A 20,217-nucleotide genomic window follows, 5' to 3' on the forward strand; every position below is an offset into this window, starting at 1 on the left:
GGGTCGGGGTCGGGGTGTTGCATAATAAAATATAGTTTAAAAGTAATAATAATTAGTTTTAATGGGTTAAATCCTCGACTTCTCCTTCGCGGAGACCGGCGGTGCATGGAATCATAATCTCAGCGCGCATCATCTGCTTCTTCAGCTGCGGCGACCATTCCTGGAAATGGCTGAGTGAACTTTAGGGAGAATACAAGCATCTTTCCAACACTGTCTCAGGAGCGACATATCCAACGTCTGGAGGTCTTGTTTGGTGTCTCCTAGGACTGGAGAAAAACCAAAACGCCCAACGCTTTTTGAGAGAAATATGCAACTGCGTGTGTTAATAATTGCACGTTTTCACTGCTCATATATATATATGCGGGTTCGGGTCGGGTTGCGGATCCTGTGCCGTCGGGTCGGGTTGCGGAACTAATTGGCAATATGTGCGGGTAGCGGGGCGGGTTCGGTATTGCACGTCGCGGGGCGGGAGCGGGTCTTGAAAATCAGACCCGTGCAGGACTCTGCTCTGTACATCTCCGACCTCCTAAAGGTGTACACCCCCTCAAGGGCTTTGAGGTTGGCTGATCAGCTGCTGCTAGTAGTCCCTAAAACCAAGACCAGGGGAGACAGAACCTTCTCAGCGGTAGCCCCCAGGCTCTGGAACGACCTGCCCCCCCATGTCAAATTGTCGCCCAACCTTCATACTTTTATGTCCCGCCTGAAGACCCACCTCTTTTCCCTCGCTTTCGAGTCAGTTTGAGCTATGTTTTGGCGATTTTTATGCTTTTATTGTCTGTCCATAGCCTTTATGTGCCTTTTTATCTATTCTTATGTGTGCCTTTTATCTATTATTGTAATATTATATTTTATTATAATGTTATGTTTGCTGTTAAGCACTTCGGTAAACCCTCTGTTTTTAATATGTGCTATATGAATAAAGTGGATTGGATTGGATTTGAAATTGAGGACAACATTAAGGAAGTTTAAGAATGACTGACTGAGTGAGTAGTCTTCTCTTAAATAAAACACATCTAGCAAAACGGTCTAAACTGCAAGCAGACTGTTGACCGTAATCATAATGTGAATGAACATAAACTTTAAGCATCTATTCTGTAATAAGACAAGGCACTGAAGACACAACCTGGATATAAATCCTGTTTCTGAAGCACATCGTAGCCCACTGTTGCTCTATACCTCTATGTGAATGAAACAATGTAAAACCGATTGTTGGGAACTTAACCAAAGTATATAACGTACACTGGTAAGCCATTGTCATAATTATTGTGTGTAATGCAAATAAAGTATATTAACTCCTTGAAGTGTGTTCATTCATGCCCTCATTCCTGTTTTGGTTGTCTTTCAGGGTCCACTGGAGCAGACTCCCCCCAGCGTCCTTGCTGCCCTGGCCCATGGATTTGAGCAGAGAGATACTGAGTCCTCTAAACCTACGTTCAAAATCAGGGTTGATTTTAAGGTAAATCCCTTTTTACAGTTCATCACATGTAATGGACACTTCTTTCTTCTTCTTTATCTCAGTGAACGAATACAAAGTCACATATAAAATACATTGAAACCATTGTCATTATTATATTTCTCCACAAGAGGTCAGTGTTTATTTGTTATGGACGTTTTAAACTGATCTTTTCAATGACATGTTTTAACACCTACAATAATGTATGAAATACGTAACACCTGCCTCCGAACTTAAAATTTCTCACATTGGGACCCCACCAACAACAACATTTATCAGTCAGCAGACCTGTTACGCTTGTACATACTGTGAGCAGGCGTTCTTCAGCTGTTAATTGTGTTTGCACTGTGTCTCTTTTTCAGGAGGAATGTACTGTGGAAAATGTTTGGAATATGGGTGGATTAAGCATATTAACCTCTGCACCGGTTATGCCACCCTACGTCTGCTTCCTTTGTTCCAGTAAAGGGCAACATGAGGTAACTAATTAATAAATGATGCTCTATCTGCTCTGTATGCTCGCTCTCTGATAGAAAGCATTTCATATTTCCTTTGCCCTTCTTAAAATATCTGTTAAGCTTTGATTTTCTGTGGTCATATTTAATCAAGCCATGGTGTCATCATCAATCATATATTGATTGATAAGAAAGTTTTTCACTAAATCACCTCTTATATATTTATATTTAAACACTGTTTGCTTTGTCAACATAATTTCATGTAGGTGCAGACTAAACAACACTTGCTTTGTGTGTGAGAGGTGAACACTGTAAACTATTAATAACTTACTAGTCTGAACGCAGCTTTGTGACCCGCTAAACTAGTGTAGCCGTTCTCAGCAATTGTGCTGAAATGTTAGGTTCAAACGGAATAAATAAATATGCAAATTTGATTGGGCAACGTTATGAATGAAGCTTAAAACTATTAGACACAACCCTTGAAGTTTATTAAAGTTGGCTGCAGATGAGAAAAATCTACAATCTCTTCATACATGGAGGGTTATTTATGTATTTATTCGAGGGCAATTTGAAAATTCAAAAATCATTTTGTGATATTTCTTTTTGCAGATGCTGTATTGCCAAGTATGCTGTGAGCCCTTCCACAAGTTTTGCCTTGATCCAGCGGACCGGCCTTCTGAAGAGAACAAGGAGAACTGGTGCTGCCGTCGCTGCAAGTTTTGCCATGTGTGCGGCAGGAAGAACAAGCCCACAAAGGTACAGCTTACTATTTTGATTATTCATTGTTATATTTAACTTCTCAGTGTTAATGTTGTTCATTTAGTAAGCATTACACTTTTCATGTCTCCCTTAGCCATTGCTGGAGTGTGATCGATGTCAGAACTGTTATCATACTTCCTGTCTGGGACCCAACTATCCAAAACAAAACAAGAAGAGGAAAGCTTGGGTAGGTCTCATGTTTCTTAGAAAACATAATGAATGTATGTGACATGTACTGAGAGCATGCTGAGGTTAAAATACAGTAATTGCTGCTCCTAATATGCTGGTTTCTGTGCAGGTTTGTATGACATGCATCAGGTGTAAAAGCTGTGGTGTCACACCAGGGAAGAGTTGGGACACTGAGTGGAACCACGACAAAGGACTCTGTCCAGACTGTTCGAAACTCAATGAGCTGGGTGAGGGGAGGATTAATGAATGAACCGTCACCTGCTTTGTCATCATTACCAATCTTTGTTGAGGCTAATCTTTTCCAAATGGCTCTTTCTTTCTCAAGGTAACTACTGTCCGATCTGCTTCAAGTGCTACGAGGACAATGACTACGACAGTCAGATGATGCAGTGTGGCACCTGTAACCACTGGGTGCATGCCAAGTGTGAGGATCTAACAGGTGGGTGTTATTCTTCATCTTTTTCAGGATGAAAGATCCCAAGTTAGGACATTTTTGTAGCATTTTTGTTCTGGTATTCACAAGTTGATTTGCATAACTTCAAAGGACATGAGAATAGCATAACATTTAGAGAGCAGGAAGAAAAAAAGCTTAAAAAAGGAATATCTTATCTTACCTGTTGTTACGTGTTATTACCTAATGTTTTCTAAACATATATAATTGCATTTCGCTATGTCTCAACTCAATAATACTCAATGATAATTCCAGATGAACTGTATGAGATCCTGTCCAGCTTGCCGGAGAGTGTGGTGTATTCCTGTCGACCTTGCAGTGTGACCCAGCCCAGCGCCTGGAGAGAGCTGCTCTACATCGAGCTCAGATCGGGGGTGGAGAAGGTGCTGGCCTGCTTGCTCTCCTCCACCCTCACACAGCACCTTGTTGCCTGCTCAAAGGTAGGAGAGCCACATTTTTTAATAATTCAAGTTTGAATTGAAGGTATACATCTTAACACTGGGACTGAAACTTGAAACTGAAATGCATCGTGTCAAATATACTTTTGTTTCTGCTGCAGTGTGAGAAGTTGGTTGATCCTGACAGTGGGATAGAAGGACAGCCAGCCTGTGACCTCCGGGCTGTGGGGAAGAAGTTTGACAAAGGCCTTTATACGACATTGGTGAGTACACAACCTAATCAGTGTTTTGAGTATTTCCATCCAGTTGAAACATGTGTCAGGGATAACTGTTTTGGAGGCTTTATGGGTATTGACTTTTACATTAGAGTATGAATTGAGAAATAACCAAAAAAAAGAAGATCCTTTGTATCTTAAAATTGGAGCCACAATTAGGGCATATGCTGTATTTTCAAATTGCCGCTAATAGTTTTTTTTTTTTTGCATCTGTACTAGGGCTGCACGATATTGGAAAAAACTGATATTGTGATAGTTCTTTCCCCTGAGATATATATTGCGATATGAAAAAATACAGGAATTGAAGAAAAGGCAGTTATTTTTGTCCGCAAACCGTCCTTTCTTGAACTTTAATGCTATACAATTGGTATTTTTCTAACTATATTTAACCGGATGAAGGATTTTAGTCACGGACGTCTGGATCTTAAGTTATCAGAGCAACAAGCTGAGCAAGCTTGGTTAGCAGCGCCGAACTGGTCTGGAGAAACACATGAAACTACTTTATTCAGTGTTTTTACCTTTAATCACGGGGTCCGTTTGCTTTGGAGATTGATTGTGATTGGTGGTTTGCTGTGCATTCAGAGCCTGCATGTCACTCACTCAAGTACCCCTGACATGAGAGCCGCGCAAGTTTTCCTTTTGTAGCAAGCAGCAAAAATAATTTTAACATGACGTGTTTTGAGTTAATTCTGAGACTGCCAAGGCACACTCGTAAAAAAAAAAAATCACACGTCCTGCGATGTGAATATCGCGCATATCGCGATTATCGTCACGACACCATATATCGCGCAGCCCTAATCTGTACAAGTATTTTACTGCAAGGAATATTTCCTATACATTGCTATGGGAAACTTAGATATGCAACCTTAAAAATACTAAATCCCAATTGTCTATACCTTTTATAGAAAATGTTCCATGAAGATGTGGTTCAGGTGGTGCGAAAGAGGCTTGAGCAAGAGGAGGATCTTCCAGAGGAGCAGAGACCTACTGCCCTGGCTCGCTCTTACTACTTGAAGGTGCTGTACAACCAAAGATTAGTGAAAATCTTGTGTATAAAAACAAGTTACTTTGGGAAGGGAGAAACTGCAAAGTAAAGCTATGTAATATTTTTAGAAAATGTCTTAAGTTGGAATACATCAATAACTGTTGTGATTTTCCTCTTTAGCTCCTTGAGGAAGTATTTAATTGGTTCAACAGCCAAGATCCAAAGGTGTGGAACTCTTGTACCAAAGACTTGCCCGTGTGAGTAGTGCTTTCCATTTACTTATTGTATTGTAATAATTATGGAAGAGTATGTCAAGTATGTACCTGGACACATACATTAATTTTACAAGCACTTCTCTGTTATCTTTTGGCATTCTAATGAATACTTATTAACTGAACTTTCCATTTCTTTCTTAAATAGGGGGATGCTGTCCAATGCTATTCATCCGCCTACAACGGAGCATGTTTACGCCCAGTGGCAGGAGAGGGAGGAGCTCTCGTCCAGGGCTCCTCTCGGGCTCCTGCAGGAGGACAATGGACAGAGCTTGGTTGTAAAGCAAGAAGAGGCACTGTCTCCGTTGTCTGGGGAGCTAATAAGCAGAAACCACTTCAAATCCAGCCGAGCTGCCAGGCACAAATCCAAAGGTAATGTTGTCAAGGGATGATATCCATAACATAATTACCCACTTGTAGTTATTTAAAAATCTCAACCAATGTTTGACCCTTTATGTCTTTAACTTTTTTTTACATTTCTGTAGGCAAAAGGGGTCGTCTTTCAAAAACTGATTTTGAAACGGGATGGTCTAAGGATGACGAGAGACAGTGCTCTTTGTGCCAAAAATATGGAGACCTCAAACCGAATGTGAGTAATGCATTAATAATGAAAATGGAAAGTTCCAGCGAGGAGTGTGAACTGCTTATCAACACTATACAGAAAAGCATTTATTGGGAATATAAGTGACAAAAGAAAATCCTCTTCTTATGATCTCATAGGAAGCAGGTCGGTTGCTGTACTTGGGCCAGAATGAGTGGGCACATGTCAACTGCTCTCTGTGGTCAGCTGAGGTGTTTGAGGAAGACAATGGCTCTCTGCTGCATGTTCACAGTGCTGTCACAAGGGGCCGCTTGATGGTTGGTGTTCATTTACCTTACAAATGATCCTGTTAATGTTTATTATTTTACAATATTAGTATGAAATCTAAATTGTATTACTTGTAAATAGATAATGATATTTGAGGATGAAAATACATTTGTTAACAGGCTCTTGTCGTTTATTCTTATAATTCATATATTTTCCTGTTACATTCATTCCCACTTTTAGCGATGTGAGCGGTGCAACCAGACCGGTGCCACAGTGGGCTGCTGTCTGACATCTTGTCAAAGCAACTACCACTTCATGTGCTCCCGCTCCCGACACTGCGTGTTCCAGGAAGACAAGAAGGTCTACTGCCACAAACACCGGCATCTGATCAGTGGCAAGGTAAATTCTTCTCCTCTGATTCTTCCAGTAACTGTGCTCTGACAGTTCCACATTTTGTTCAATGTTACTTCTTTTTGTTGTTGTACAGATGATTACTGGTCAAGAATTTGAAGTAAACCGCAGGGTGTATGTGGATTTTGAGGGGATCAGCCTTCGCAGGAAGTTCTTGACTGGACTGGAGCCAGAATTAATCAACATGATGATCGGTAAGCCTATTTTTGAGCTGGTTACTATTTACTCCATGGCATGTACTGCTATTATGTCATGTTTACCTAATTTGTATCCACATATCTCTTTACAGGATCCCTACAGATAGACCATCTCGGTGTACTGACAGAACTTTCAGCTAGCAAAGGAAAACTGTTTCCTGTGGGATTTCAGTAAGTTGCATTTTACCTTTTTTAACTTAATTAGACCAGTTAACCAGATGAAACATGAAATAAAAAGCACATTTTAAAATGTTCTTCTTTCTGCCTCAGGTGCACCCGTTGGTACTGGAGCACAGTGAATCCGTTGCGCCGCTGCAAATATACATGTACGGTGAGAGAGGTCCGGCCCATTGTCACTGAGAAGCCTGTTGAGGAGATGCCTGACCGAGGAGACAATAACACCATCGCTCACAGCCCCTGTCCGCCACCTGGTGCGTATTTTACTTCCAAAAAACTGCATTACATTCGGAATTGATTAATTTGAAATAAATAGATTAATGCAAATAGTTTTTTAAACCCTTTCTATTAATCTTAGAATCTGAAGCCCAAGCGATTGATGTAATGGAGACCCAACCCCCAACGGAGGAAACCTTTATCGCAGGACCTACCCTCAAGTCTGATCACGGAGCAAGGCCAAAGATTCCCAGGAGACCAGCTGGAGGAATGTCTCGACCTCTGCCATCCCCAGGTAAACATTTGTATTTACTTTTAGTACAAATCATTGAATTTCACTTCAACAAAATATGGTGATCTAATCAAAAGTACTCGCATCTCTATCCTGATTTTCCTTTTAGGAGTAATCCAGGCGAAACCCCACCACATATTAACCATAAGTGATTTCGACGAAACCCGAAGGGTTTGTCGCCACAATCCTCACTCACAGACCCCAGTTCTCCGCACTCACAAGCCCCCCCCTCCTCTGGGCCCTCTAAGTGGGCCAATCACCCTCCGTGCTGGAAAGTCTTCCCTTCCTGCTACCCCTCTTTTCCCACTTGGTGCCTCAGACAACATGTCTCCTTCAACCCGCCCTGTCGGTGGTCGAAGTGCTTCCTCAGTTCGTTGCCCCGGGAATACATGCACCTCATCTTTATTTCCTCAGTCTGCGTGGCAGGAAGGTGCAGGGAACTTCCCCTCCCCAAGTCTGTCTTTCTCGCCATCCATACAACACCTTCCCAGAAACCGATTGTCATTTGATCTGAGCCAGCCTGACTCAGTCGAGGTGCCGCACAACTTCCTAGCTTCACCAGAGCCTGAAGATGTTTCCCCAGCAAATGGTACGTCACCCCAGGGCGGTTCAGACCAACAGAAAGATGAAGAAGTATTTCCCTACAGTTCATTCCACAAGGATCCAAACCTGAGATTGGGCCAAGAGATGAGAACAGAACTGGAGATTGAAGAGACCCTCCTGAATGAAGGCGTGGCAATGAACTGTGGGGGACAAATTGTGGTGGAAGGTGATGACCAGGAGGAGTTTTGGGGTAGAGCCCAAGAAGTGCCCAAGAAGAAACCTCTTGTTGCCAACATGCCACGGTCTGCAGCCTCAGCTAGGGATGACTTAGGCAACAGCTCTTCTGATGACGACATGGAGCACTACTTTGACTTCTCACGGACAATAGTGAGCTGTCCCGGATCAAAAGATCATTCCAAGTCTCCCTCCTCCCCTTCCTCCCGGCCTATGGCTCAGCTAGATGGTGTAGATGACGGTACGGAGAGTGATGCGAGTATCGTGACCAACGATGATGCTCAGAAAGCTGAGGGTTCTCGTCAAGCTCCCATACAAGCCAAAGGCCTAAATAATAAAAATGTTCCCGACTCGGAAACAGCAAACAACACACAGGCTGTTCCGAGTCTGTTCCCCAAAGTATCATCCAATCATAAGCAGACAGACGCTTCATCAGCCACCCTATCAGTTGCCAGCAAAAGTCCTGCAGATAGTTCCCCTCAAGATGGAACTAAATCCTCTGACACTCCTTCAGTAAATCAGGAGACCGTGCTTCCTACTCCAGCTCTTGATGCTACGCCTAACTCACTCACAAAGGTGCCTGAGACTACCTTTTCAGAGGAGTTATTCCAGAGTTGCAGTTTAGGATTTTCCACTGGAACACCGCTTGTTCTTGAGAGGTCTGACACTAGTCCACATTTGACTGGGATGGTTCCTTTGCTAGAAGGCCCACCGCTTGAGACCAAACCGTCTGATGCATGTAAACCTCTGAACTCAGGGGGGGACAGCAGCCACTCTGCTGTGTTAATCAACCACTTAACAGCTAATACAGTGGAGCCCTCATTCGCAGGCTCTGCTGATAACTGTCAGGGTGTCCTGCTGGATCTTCTTCAGCCTTCCCCTGTAATATCTACAGATTTACAGAACCCCTCTCAAGGCCTTGTAGACTCCCTGCCGATGTATTCCTGTTTACCCAGTATCAGTCACTCTCCTCTAGCAAGTATTACACTTCGGCCAGTAACATCCTCACAAGAGTTCCCATCCATCGGGGCGTGGTCTACTAAACTGACCACCCTCAGTCCTGTTGGAGATGTAACTCAAACACTGCTAAATGCTCAAAAAGATCCACTGCTATCAGCTATATCAGGCCCTTGTCCCCCAGCAGGAACATGTGGAACCATTTCTCTTCCTATCTACTCCACACAGCCAATGGGTTCTACAGCTGTCACCATTGTTTCTTCTTCTGCGTCAATATCGTCTCTTTCTGTACTGTCCACGCAATGTTCGACCGCTCCAACGTCAGTCCAAACCACCTCAGCCCCTTTGATCTTAAACGGTTACAGCGCTTCATCTGGGCAGAAGGAAGCTACATCGGGTCACACGATCTCCATCAACTTTTCGGCACCCAGGCCAGCTTTAGAACCTCAACAGCCTGTGGTTCCACAGGCTTTACCCGGACATGCTATTCTCACTGTGAAGGAGGTGGGGGGTCCCAATGTGGATCCTACGCCACATGTCCTGCTGGTGAACCGCCTCGGGCAGATCTTCGTGAAGAACCCAGAAAGCAACACTTTCCAGCTGCCCACTCCCAGCTCCTCCTCCTTCAACTGCGTCACTCAGATTGCCAGCCTTTTGCAAAGCAACGCGTTGTCAGCCACGCTAGCAGCAGCCGGACACATGAATGCTCCTCTCCCAGTCGGCAACGTTGCGACAGCAGTTCCTTCGTCGGTTACACACACAGTTCAGAATCCATCCACAATTACACAGCTGCTTACTAACAATAGCAATGGTCCAGTGACATCAGTTGATGTGAAGAAGCCAAGAAAGAGTGCAAAAACGCCAAAAGATGAAACCACTGCAGAGGTGAGAAAAACAAAGAAGAAGAAGAAGGATTCAAATGGCACAAAAAAATCCAAGTCATCCAAGACCTCGGGGCAGTCTGCTCCGTCTACTGACACTCCTCCCATGACTCCCGCTGAGAGTGCTCAAGCTATTATCAATCAAGCGATGGCGAGTAACTACACCCCCAAGTGGAGTGGGCTTCGATCACTAAGCCCTTCTTCGCTCGTTTTACCACCTGGACTATTAATTGAACCGGAGCCTCCAGCGTTGCCCACCTCTCCACCAGTAACCCCCACACCAGCTCCCGCAGCTCGACCGCGCTCACACGTCCGCATGAAGAGAGTGTCTTCGCTTTCAGACCGTATTGTCACAAAGAAGTCTAAGGTTGACTTCCTAAAACCAGAGCCCCCCGTTGAGGAAGAGGAGCGTAGCAAACCCGTCTTTCCAACCATTTCCAGCAGGGCTTCAGGGGTCCGCATCAAGACCCCGACAGTGAAGGGAGTGCTGAACCTGGACCAGTTAAAGGAAGAGCATATGAGCGCGTCTGATAGCTCAGGGTAAGATTTTACATTATTTTCATTTGTAAATAATTGAGAACTGATTAGAATATGTAAGCTTATATCTTAGCATTTTAACTCTAGACACGTTTAACATTAAGTTTAGTGCATTTATTTACTGTTTTGTGATTTTTTTATTTTTACTCTTTTCTTTCTCAGATCAGAGCCATGGGAGTTGGCTCAGGGCGAACAAGGCAAACAGCATGCATGGGAACCAGTCGGACACAGCACCCTGACTGACTGGAAGAAATACTCTGGTAATGTTGAGTTTAAACTGCATTATTGACTCAAGATTTATATAAATTGAAAAATATATTTCATGTCTGTCATGTATGATTTCACAATTAGTAATGCAGGGTACATTGTTGAAATTGTGGCTTCATCATTTGAGAAAAGTATGAAAGACTAAACATTTAATCTGTATATCTTTAGGTGCTGCTTCTACCTCAGATGAGGAACCACCCCTGTCTGATAAGGAGGAGGACTATCGAACCAACAGAGATCATCCACACTTAAGATTTGAGATAACCAGTGACGATGGCTTCAGTGCAGAGGCAGACTGTATTGAGGGTAAGGCTAACATTGCATAATAAATATTTCCCTTAAACTATTAAACATGTTCTGGAAGTAACAAAACAAGTTTGTGGTAATTCTGCAGCCTGTTATGTTCATTGTGCTCACTTCTTCTCCACTGTCCCTCCAGTGGCTTGGAAAGCGGTGGTTGACGGGGTGCAGGAGGCCCGGGCTATTGCGAGGCTGAGACCTCTGACCTTACAGAGGATCACCGGCTCCCGTATGCTGGGTCTGGTGCACGACGCAGTGGTGTTTCTGCTAGAGCAACTTCAAGGCGCACACCGCTGTCAGCGCCATGCCTTCCGCTTCTTCAAACAGTTCACGGCGGAGGACGACCTCCCTGTCAATCCCAGCGGCTGTGCCCGCTCTGAGATGTACCTCAGGTATGTGTACCAGGCCCATTTCAGTTTAGCTCTTGTGTCTTTTTTGAATCTTTTAACTTATCATATTTCCTACATTTGGATGGGAAAAGTATAGGTAGTAAAGCATTGCAAAGTATTTGACTTTTTGAAGAAGCCTTACTCATCTTAACATGATATATCTTTCTCTTATCTCTCAACAGGAAGTCAACATTTGACATTTTCAACTTCCTGGCTTCTCAGCATAGAACGCTTCCTGACAATGGGCCTTATGATGATGAGGAAGATGAGGTTCTGTTGAAGTCTACAAGGTCAGGCGTCACTGATCTAGCTGCAGTTTTTTTTCCTCCATGAAAATATATTAACACTTGAAGTTACACCTTTGACATTTTTTTTGATGTTTTTTTAAAATGATTGTCTTTTTTTCTCATAGGCGGGCTACTAGTTTGGAGTTACCAATGGCCATGCGCTTCCGGCATCTGGAAAGGACATCGAAAGAGGCTGTAGGCGTGTACAGGTCAGCACAGTACTACTTTTTCCATTTAATCTGAATACCATGTATTACTCGTAAAATATTTTGATCGGGGTTCACTTCTTGGAGGAGCACTTTGGGAAAACAGTGTTAGGTTTGAATAATTAGGGTGGTTTTGAATTGAATGCTTTTGAACAAACGCCAAAGGGAATCGACAACAAGAAGATGCAATCATTATCAGTTACACATATGGTCCAACATTTAAGTTAACGTGTAAAAGAACACATTCATGTAATGGGCAAAACTACAAAATAATAACATTACTTTTTTTTTTATTATTACAATTACTTTTTAGTCTACCCAAATGATTGTTAAGCAAATGTGGGCTTTTTACAAGAAAGCTTGTGAAATAGTTGAATTGAGACAAACTAATGATCAATGGGTAACGTCCATTGAAATGAATAAGTAGTGTTGATGCCATCTAGAGGTGAAGTGCTGTCAACCTCTGCAGGATCACTCTTCTGTTAGTGCTCAGTAGAGTTCATCCAAATTCAAACTGCAAGTGAGGTGTGCCTTCAAGATGTACAACACTTTGCTAAAGTCCTTCGAGAATTGATGAATACAGATTTTGGGGTTTATCCAAATGTGTTGGGAAGATTGGATAATATTTGTAGGTGAGGTGGAGAACACGAATTATTGCAATAATAAAAACGACTAATGAATCAATATCTGTTTTATTGTTTGATTGTCTGATAAAAACAGGGGAGAGCTGACTGAACCAGTGTAGATTTGTGATATTAGTCAAGATAATGTGTGCAGCATTCCTAAGTTGTAACCACAGAAGAGTTTCGGGCAGCTCTAAAGTAGCTGCAGAATGTAATGGCTCCAAGCTGTTGTTCAGATGTGCAAACTATTTGCTTTTTTAAAGCAGATGAAATCAACAGGAAGCTACAGTTCAAACAAAAGCCGACTGGCTTAAAGCTCTGAAGCTCAGAAACAGGACAAAGAAAACATCCCTTACTGTGATCCAGTCTGGCTCTAAGACACAGTGGTCCTTTGAGCTGAATTAACATATTGATGTTCAGGAGTACAGATCTGCTAGTCATCATCGCAGTTCGGACCTGAATAACAATCTTTCAACATTATCAACAACCTAAACACTTACAAAAACACTTAATGATATTGATAAGCCAGATAGTGTTATCCCTTATTGGTCTTTAATGGCTCGTTTATTCTCAATTATCATATCTAACCCATTTTAAACCTGAAAATCAGAGGGGGAAATGGGAAATGTGGGTTCAGAAACCGGCTTGTATCTGCGTCTCATCGTGTCTGACCATTCTGGACTTTTTTACTTCTGTTGCAGGTCTGCTATCCATGGCCGTGGTCTTTTCTGCAAGAGGAACATTGAAGCAGGGGAGATGGTCATCGAATATGCCGGCATCGTCATCCGCTCAGTGCTCACGGACAAAAGGGAGAAGTACTACGATGGCAAGGTCAGTCGGGTTTCTCTTCCTTTGATCGGTTTCATTCCAATGTACTTTACTATAATTGAAGGTTCAAGTTTCGGAAGGTCAGCGGATGTATCAAAAGGCTTCCTTTGTTTTGCCTTCGCAGGGTATTGGCTGTTATATGTTCCGCATTGACGACTTTGATGTGGTGGATGCTACCATGCACGGCAACGCAGCGAGGTTCATCAACCACTCGTGCGAACCCAACTGCTACTCTCGAGTGATCAATGTGGAAGGCCGCAAGCATATTGTCATCTTTGCTCTTCGGAAGATCTACAGGGGGGAGGAGCTCACCTATGACTACAAGTTCCCCATCGAAGACGCCAGCAGCAAACTCAACTGCAACTGCGGGGCCCGGAGATGTCGCCGGTACCTCAACTGAGACACCCCTCGTGTGAAAATGGGAGCATCCTGTTTACTAGCTAGCCTTAAATTAAGGTGGATTGGGTTTTGGGGGAGGGGGGGCAGCTTGGAAAGGGGAATAAGCCACTATTGGACCAGAAGAGAATATTGGGCTGGTCAGAAGTCATTTATGGACATTTTTATTGATGATAGAAGAAGAGATTAACCTGCACAGAACATTTATATGAGTCGTGTCTCTTCTTTTTCCCCGTGATAGAGTTCAGATGAAAAACGTACACGTCAACGTCTTCACCACAGCAGTAAATATTGTTGAGGAAGTGGTTTCGGTGTTCATGTGAACAGGACGTTAAACCAGATGTTGAAGTGTAGGAGGTTCCTGGATCAGTACACCAACAGAACTTCTGCGATACACACGCCTTATCTGTTTGAATCATTGCTGAAAACCTATAGGTAGGCTTTGAGAGATTCACTATATGTTTTATTATATTTTCTTTTTTTGGGGGGGGGGGTTTATGTCTGTCTATAGTACACTTGTAATCACAATTGCTCCATCCTCCAGTGATGGTAACATTATAGCTTCATCCGTGCAGTGGTGAAGTCAGTTTTGAGCCATACAGTCACTCAATCCTTTGTGTGTTTTATCTTGCATTTAACACTTCTCACGTTGTTAATGACTTCTTTTCTTTTAAGACTCTTTTTGTTTTCCAGTGAATAACAAAACAACCATGGTGCTAAGTTTTGATGGGTCTTTTATGTCTCTAGTTGGACGAAGATGTCCTGCAAATCAGGAATTGTTTAGCTGTTTATTCACCATTTATCCTAAATTGATGCACTCAAGCAGCACTCTTATCATTAGAGTTTAGTCTAAGTTTCACACTTCGGATCATTGGTGTGCCACGCGTCACCTACTCTCTTCCTGTGTAGATTTCAAAATAGATAATGGTATCGGTTTCACTCGGTGTCATATTTATAAAGGCTGAGACATGTCTTCAAGGCGTGTTTTTTCTTCCGCTGTACAGTGTATGTAGCAAGCACTACCCAAGCCAAAAGTTAAGAGTTGTGGTGAATAATAGTTTTTTTAATATTTAATGTGTCTCATGGCAGATGCTCATTACTTATTGCAATAAGATGTGCTGCCCTACAGTTGCACATAAATAACCATCAAACATACAAATTATCTTCGTCTTTGAAAACCTGCCAGTTGATCTCTTTGCATCGCCACTGAGTGTGTGTTCGGCTCCTGCTCCATCCAGAAAACACTGAGTCTGAGACGGAGTTGAGAGTGTGCTCGGCACCTTAAAATAATGTTCAATGTTGTTTTTAGCCGGTGTTCAGTGCCGTCATTGATGAGGCTTTTGTAATTCACACACTGTTCTAATTGGTAGTGATATTTATTCATGTTCTGATTTCTTTTTTTAATGGTAAAAGGTTGTGCTTTGTATAAATGGTGGCGGCCTAGTGCATGAGGAGATCTTCCCCTATCTCTTGTTTGTTTACAACTGATGTCCTTTTACTAATTTACTTGAATTTTCATTTGGGGCAGTTGTGTCATACATTCAAGCCTTTATTGACAGAAGTTGTTCTATTAAGCAGGTATTTTTAAAGAATCATTTATATTTTTATTTTTTTTTCTTACGGTAAATTACTGACGGTCTTAGAATCATCCACAGGAGTAAAGTGAGCACTGTTTCCCTCCCCATGCCAATGATCATCTTATTTTCCCCTAATTATGTTTTGTCTTGATCTTAATCCCCTTTCCTTCTTGCATGTCCAATCACTGGGATGGAGCCCAGATTACCTTGTGTCAATCACCTAGCTGACAACAAGAGCAGAGTCACTCCCAACTCCTTGCAAGGATTCTACCTCAGCTGTTTAGACAGATGTTTGGGAATACTGATGCAAAAAGAGAGGATGGTAATTTAAAGAGTCATGGTTTTAATGTCTGGCAGAGCTGGTGAGTCAGTGTGAAGTGTGTGTGTCTGTAGGTGCCTATGTTTGTCACTGTGTGTGTGAGTTTGCAATGAAGGATGGAAGCACTAGTCAAAACCTGAAGTTATCATGACCATCTCTCCCAGAATCTGTTAAGAAAGCTGTATGTTATATATACACACATATATAAAAATATATATAGATATATATATATATAGTAGGGTTATTTTAAAGTAAGTGTAAAAGACATAAAAAAATAAGAAAATATGTGATCTTTAAATGTACGTCTTTGTTACCATGTACAAATAAACCCTGGGTTTGTAAATATTTGTATACATATTTCTAAACCTGTTTAATTTTTCTATGCACTTTTTTATTTATAATGTTATTTGCTTAATAAAGATGTTAAGATGTTTGAATACATTTCTATTTTTTTATTTGAAAAGGTTAAAGTAGAAAAAAGAATGATGAAAAGCAATATACTGTTTTCAGAATGTATAAAGGCCACTGTTAGAATAAAAAACAAAGAGTCTGACGTTTCGTGAATTAAGTCTTACTTTTACAAGAAGAAATGTTGGTATTTTGAAAATAAATTCATATTTTGTACCCCAAAAAAAAATGTTAATATTGAAAAAATAAAGATATAACAGGGTAGGTTGGTCTGAGTATGCTTACTAAAAAAAATAATGCTTACTCAGACCAACCTCAGATTGGATTACATGTTGGAGTTTTTTCAGTAATGATCGCAGAAAGCCCAAACTCTGGAGTCATAACTGTCCGGCTTAGACTGAGCTGTGGGGTCGCTGGTTCAAGTCCCCATAAAGACTTAAAATATGGAGTGTAGACTGGTACTTGGAGAGTTCCCAGTTCACCCCCTGGGCCCTGCCGTGGTGCCCTTGAGCAAGGCACCGGACACTCCCAATTGCTCAATACAATTACAACAGCTGCCCACTGCTCCTAGTACTATGTTGGAAGGAATGTTACATCTCGATCACGTTCAGTTCAAGTTTGGCGAGAACAGCGATGGCATCGTAGCGCTTCATATGTCCAAGCAGCTTAGCCAGGTGCCCCACTGTCCAGTCGGGGTGCCTGCAGGTGACCCCCTCCAACACGGCTTTCAGCGGGCTCTTGCTCTCCTTCATGGAGTAGGTGTAGGTGATCCAGGTGGCTGGGAAGGAGCAGTGAGACGCCAGATGTTTGGTGGTTTTAACTCCATGGCTCTCTGGATCCAGCAATATCACCAGCTCTTCCAAAACATCCAGGTTGTCCAGCACGGTCTGTAAAGGTGCTGACCGGATGTTGGGACCTGAAGAGGAAAATGATGGGGTGTAATTACTCATTCATCCGACAGCTTTAATTACTTTAATTTACAGTTTATTACCACATACAAAAGATAGTGAAATTAACTTTGATATTATAGGTTAAGATATGCAGTAGCAGTACACATAGTAATTAAAATGAGCTGAACCTTTATAGGCTGTGTAAATAATAAATAAACCATCAGTGTTTGCCATCAAAGCTCCATCTCTCCCCGTGTCTCTCTGAGTCCGGTTTCCAATTGCTTCAGAAGTTTCCCTCACAGATACTTTAAGTATATTCTTATGCCAATGCTTATACTTTACCTAATCAAGCTTTTGAGGGCAGGACTTAAACTTTTTAATATATTTTTAAATGTAGTTTTGCTACTTTTACTTAAGAAAAATATCTCAGTACTTCTTCTACAACTATCTGCTGTTCAGTGGGCCATACTCATCGATACTCTTCCAGCAGATAATTATCTACTCATTATGTGCACATTACTGATAACCCTTGATCTTATCAATGTCACAGACAGATTACAATTGTAATTTCCACTCACTGAGGAGGCCCTTCTGATCATTGTTACCAGTTGGAGCAGACAGGGGGGCGAACCCTGCATTGATGAAGGAAGATCTTCTGCTGTAACTCATCACTGTCTGCTTTCCTGTGTCAAACACAAGCATGAAATAAACAGTTATGATCAAAGCCAGAACCACCACAAGATGAAAACATTGTGGGGGGATCAAAACAATATTTGCTTGACGGATGTTGGTGTTTTCCCATTGACTACAACTGAGGAACTTGATTTCCACTTGAATGCTTATTTATCTTTTTCAAACATCATCTCTCAATATGCACACCTCTTTTCCGCTTCCTGAAGATAAGACAAGCGCAGATCACAACAAGTGTGATGGAAATTAGGATGACTAACGGTACGGCCCCTGCAGAAATAGAAAAAAATAAAATGTAGAGAAACAAAAAAAATGTGTCTTTCTCCATAATCAAGAGTGGGCTTGCTTACACATCGGTGCGCCAGGACTGGGTGGGAAAGTACCCCCTTCGTTTATCTGAGTCTGAAATGAAACAGTAACATATTTGGGTGAAGTCATCTCTAACCCAGACTAAATATAAAAAAACACCCAAAACCATGTTACTACACACAATTTACTTTAAAGGATTATTTAATGGCTTTGCTATTCTTGTAAGCTTTTTTTTTTTTTTTAAAAAGCATATGGAATTTGGAATTCCTTTTTTGTAAAGTGCCTGAAATATTCTAATAAGAGAGGTAATTTCCTGACACAAATGACTAAGTAGTATTTGGCTGCTTTCATTACAATCTGCACAAGTAGGGCAGACTGGGGACGGTTGCAACACATTTTTGCATTTCTCTCAATTACCTTAGAGACTATTTGGTCAAGACAAACCACATTTTTATATAAATTAAACGTACATTCTGTATGTGTGCTTATTATCCAACACATTTAAAGATGATTACATGACAGATCTTACCAAATATATATTTGAGTGTAAGAACCTCTGTTGGTGAATTATCCTTATATCCATAGGCGGAGTTTGAAATTTGCGCTTGGGGGGGTAAACCTTTTTTACTGACGTCAATACACAGTCCCAACTATTGCGTGGGGTGCTACGCAGTGGTGTAGTGGTTGATGGACGCGGGGGATCGCCCTACTTTTTTTAAGCATGATTTGTTTTGTATAGTCTGATAAATATAAAATCATTGCCAGTGTTATCAGTTGCAAGTGTATTTTGTGTAATAATGACGAAAACATAATACATTTCACAGTATTTATAATAAAAATGTAGCTCAAGTATTTATGCAACTTGATTTTAAGCGTGTGTGTGTTTGTGTTGGACGGGAGGAGACTTTTCCATGCCCGCCGTACACACACACTGATATGGAAGGGGCGGTCTCTCCCCCCAACAACAGTGCATTACATAACTGTAAAACTGTGCACATCTTATACTTATTTGATAACTACTATACACTTGGTTACTTGAATACACTACAATATTATTAACCAGTGTAAATATTGACATGCGAAATATTTGTATTGGAACAGTTTTCGACGTAGTAATGCTGTAACATATTTAAGCTACTAGGGGGGGCAATGCCTATGCTTATATCAACCATACAATGACTTGTGCAGATTGAAAAAGCAATACAAATTTGTATTTGAGTTTAATATATTTTATATTACCCCCAAATCCGTTTGTTTTTAACATATTGTTGTCATAAGCATGTGCAAGACAGACTTTGACAGAATAACTTTGTACCGCCAGAACTACTTATTTTTTAAATAAATTCAGCAGCACATGTACAATGTAAATGTTTCTTTCTTGGTGGTTGGAGGGCCTGACTGAGCATCTACAGTGTGAATGTCATCACTACAGCATGTTTCTGACTGGACGAATAGGACTTGTTGCAACAGTCCCCAGTTTCCCCTACTTGGCCGGTTCTTCACACTTTAATAGGGTAAAGGGAAAAAGAGACCACATGGATTACCGTTGGTCTAATGCTGAGAAAAGTTGAAACATGCTTCGATGTTGGTACCTGGGGAGGAAAATAGAAACTGGGATCATGTACACCAATCAATTAATAACGTCATTAGTAATACCAATACTAATGCTGCAGACAGTTTACTTACTGTGACAGGAACTCTGTTCGTTCCGCTTCTAGAGAAATAAAAAAAAAAAGCAATAGAACAGTGGTAACTAAGTACATCTACTCAAGTATTATACTTAAGTACAATTTTGATAAACTTGTACTTAACTTAAGTATTTCCATTTTATGCTATAGTTTGTACCTGTACTCCACTACAATTCAGAGGTAAATAGTGTACTTTTACTTATCTAATACCTTTAGTTACTTTACAGATTTGGATTAATGATGTGAAATATAATCAACTAATCAAAACTAGCTGCACCTTTAAGAGCTTTGATAACACTTTAATTAATCAACAATTATAATCAAAGCATATAATATATATTATTCTGAAATGGACCAATTTGCAGAAGGAGTACTTTTACTTTGGGTACTTTATGTATATTTTGATGGTAATACTTTTGTACTTTTACTCGAGTAACATTTTGAATATAGGACTTTTAACAGAGTATTCCTACAATCTGGTACTTCTACTTTAACTTAAGTACAAGATCTGAGTATACTTCTCAGTGGTGGTTCTAGACCAATTTTACTGGGG

General features: G+C 41.3%; 2 protein-coding genes across 4 annotated transcripts in view; one reads left to right on the forward strand and one right to left on the reverse strand.

Annotated features, from left to right (window-relative positions):
• The window catches only part of kmt2bb (lysine (K)-specific methyltransferase 2Bb), a 28,816-nt gene extending 12,705 nt beyond the window's left edge, over window positions 1–16,111 (forward strand). For both annotated transcript variants that reach the window (XM_010789680.1, XM_010789681.1), the window contains exons 11-36: window positions 1,346–1,456; window positions 1,816–1,929; window positions 2,515–2,661; window positions 2,759–2,851; window positions 2,963–3,080; window positions 3,179–3,292; window positions 3,560–3,744; window positions 3,864–3,965; window positions 4,883–4,993; window positions 5,143–5,219; window positions 5,383–5,606; window positions 5,720–5,823; window positions 5,955–6,092; window positions 6,283–6,441; window positions 6,530–6,647; window positions 6,743–6,821; window positions 6,921–7,081; window positions 7,186–7,338; window positions 7,445–10,490; window positions 10,650–10,747; window positions 10,923–11,060; window positions 11,194–11,446; window positions 11,626–11,733; window positions 11,856–11,939; window positions 13,261–13,390; window positions 13,512–16,111. In XM_010789680.1, the coding sequence (XP_010787982.1) occupies window positions 1,346–1,456; window positions 1,816–1,929; window positions 2,515–2,661; window positions 2,759–2,851; window positions 2,963–3,080; window positions 3,179–3,292; window positions 3,560–3,744; window positions 3,864–3,965; window positions 4,883–4,993; window positions 5,143–5,219; window positions 5,383–5,606; window positions 5,720–5,823; window positions 5,955–6,092; window positions 6,283–6,441; window positions 6,530–6,647; window positions 6,743–6,821; window positions 6,921–7,081; window positions 7,186–7,338; window positions 7,445–10,490; window positions 10,650–10,747; window positions 10,923–11,060; window positions 11,194–11,446; window positions 11,626–11,733; window positions 11,856–11,939; window positions 13,261–13,390; window positions 13,512–13,787 (6,441 nt within the window). In that variant the 3' untranslated portion in view covers window positions 13,788–16,111. The remainder of the gene's footprint in view (window positions 1–1,345; window positions 1,457–1,815; window positions 1,930–2,514; window positions 2,662–2,758; window positions 2,852–2,962; window positions 3,081–3,178; window positions 3,293–3,559; window positions 3,745–3,863; window positions 3,966–4,882; window positions 4,994–5,142; window positions 5,220–5,382; window positions 5,607–5,719; window positions 5,824–5,954; window positions 6,093–6,282; window positions 6,442–6,529; window positions 6,648–6,742; window positions 6,822–6,920; window positions 7,082–7,185; window positions 7,339–7,444; window positions 10,491–10,649; window positions 10,748–10,922; window positions 11,061–11,193; window positions 11,447–11,625; window positions 11,734–11,855; window positions 11,940–13,260; window positions 13,391–13,511) is intronic.
• The window catches only part of igflr1 (IGF-like family receptor 1), an 8,246-nt gene continuing 2,295 nt past the window's right edge, over window positions 14,267–20,217 (reverse strand). For both annotated transcript variants that reach the window (XM_010789677.1, XM_010789678.1), the window contains 6 exons: window positions 19,663–19,690; window positions 19,521–19,568; window positions 18,018–18,069; window positions 17,857–17,937; window positions 17,556–17,660; window positions 14,267–17,003 (listed from right to left, as the gene is read on the reverse strand). In XM_010789677.1, coding sequence (XP_010787979.1) covers window positions 16,678–17,003; window positions 17,556–17,660; window positions 17,857–17,937; window positions 18,018–18,069; window positions 19,521–19,568; window positions 19,663–19,690 — 640 coding nt within the window. In that variant the 3' untranslated portion in view covers window positions 14,267–16,677. The remainder of the gene's footprint in view (window positions 17,004–17,555; window positions 17,661–17,856; window positions 17,938–18,017; window positions 18,070–19,520; window positions 19,569–19,662; window positions 19,691–20,217) is intronic.

Source organism: Notothenia coriiceps, unplaced genomic scaffold (genome assembly GCF_000735185.1).
Source record: "Notothenia coriiceps isolate Sejong01 unplaced genomic scaffold, NC01 NC01_scaffold00033176, whole genome shotgun sequence".
NCBI lineage: Eukaryota > Metazoa > Chordata > Actinopteri > Perciformes > Nototheniidae > Notothenia > Notothenia coriiceps.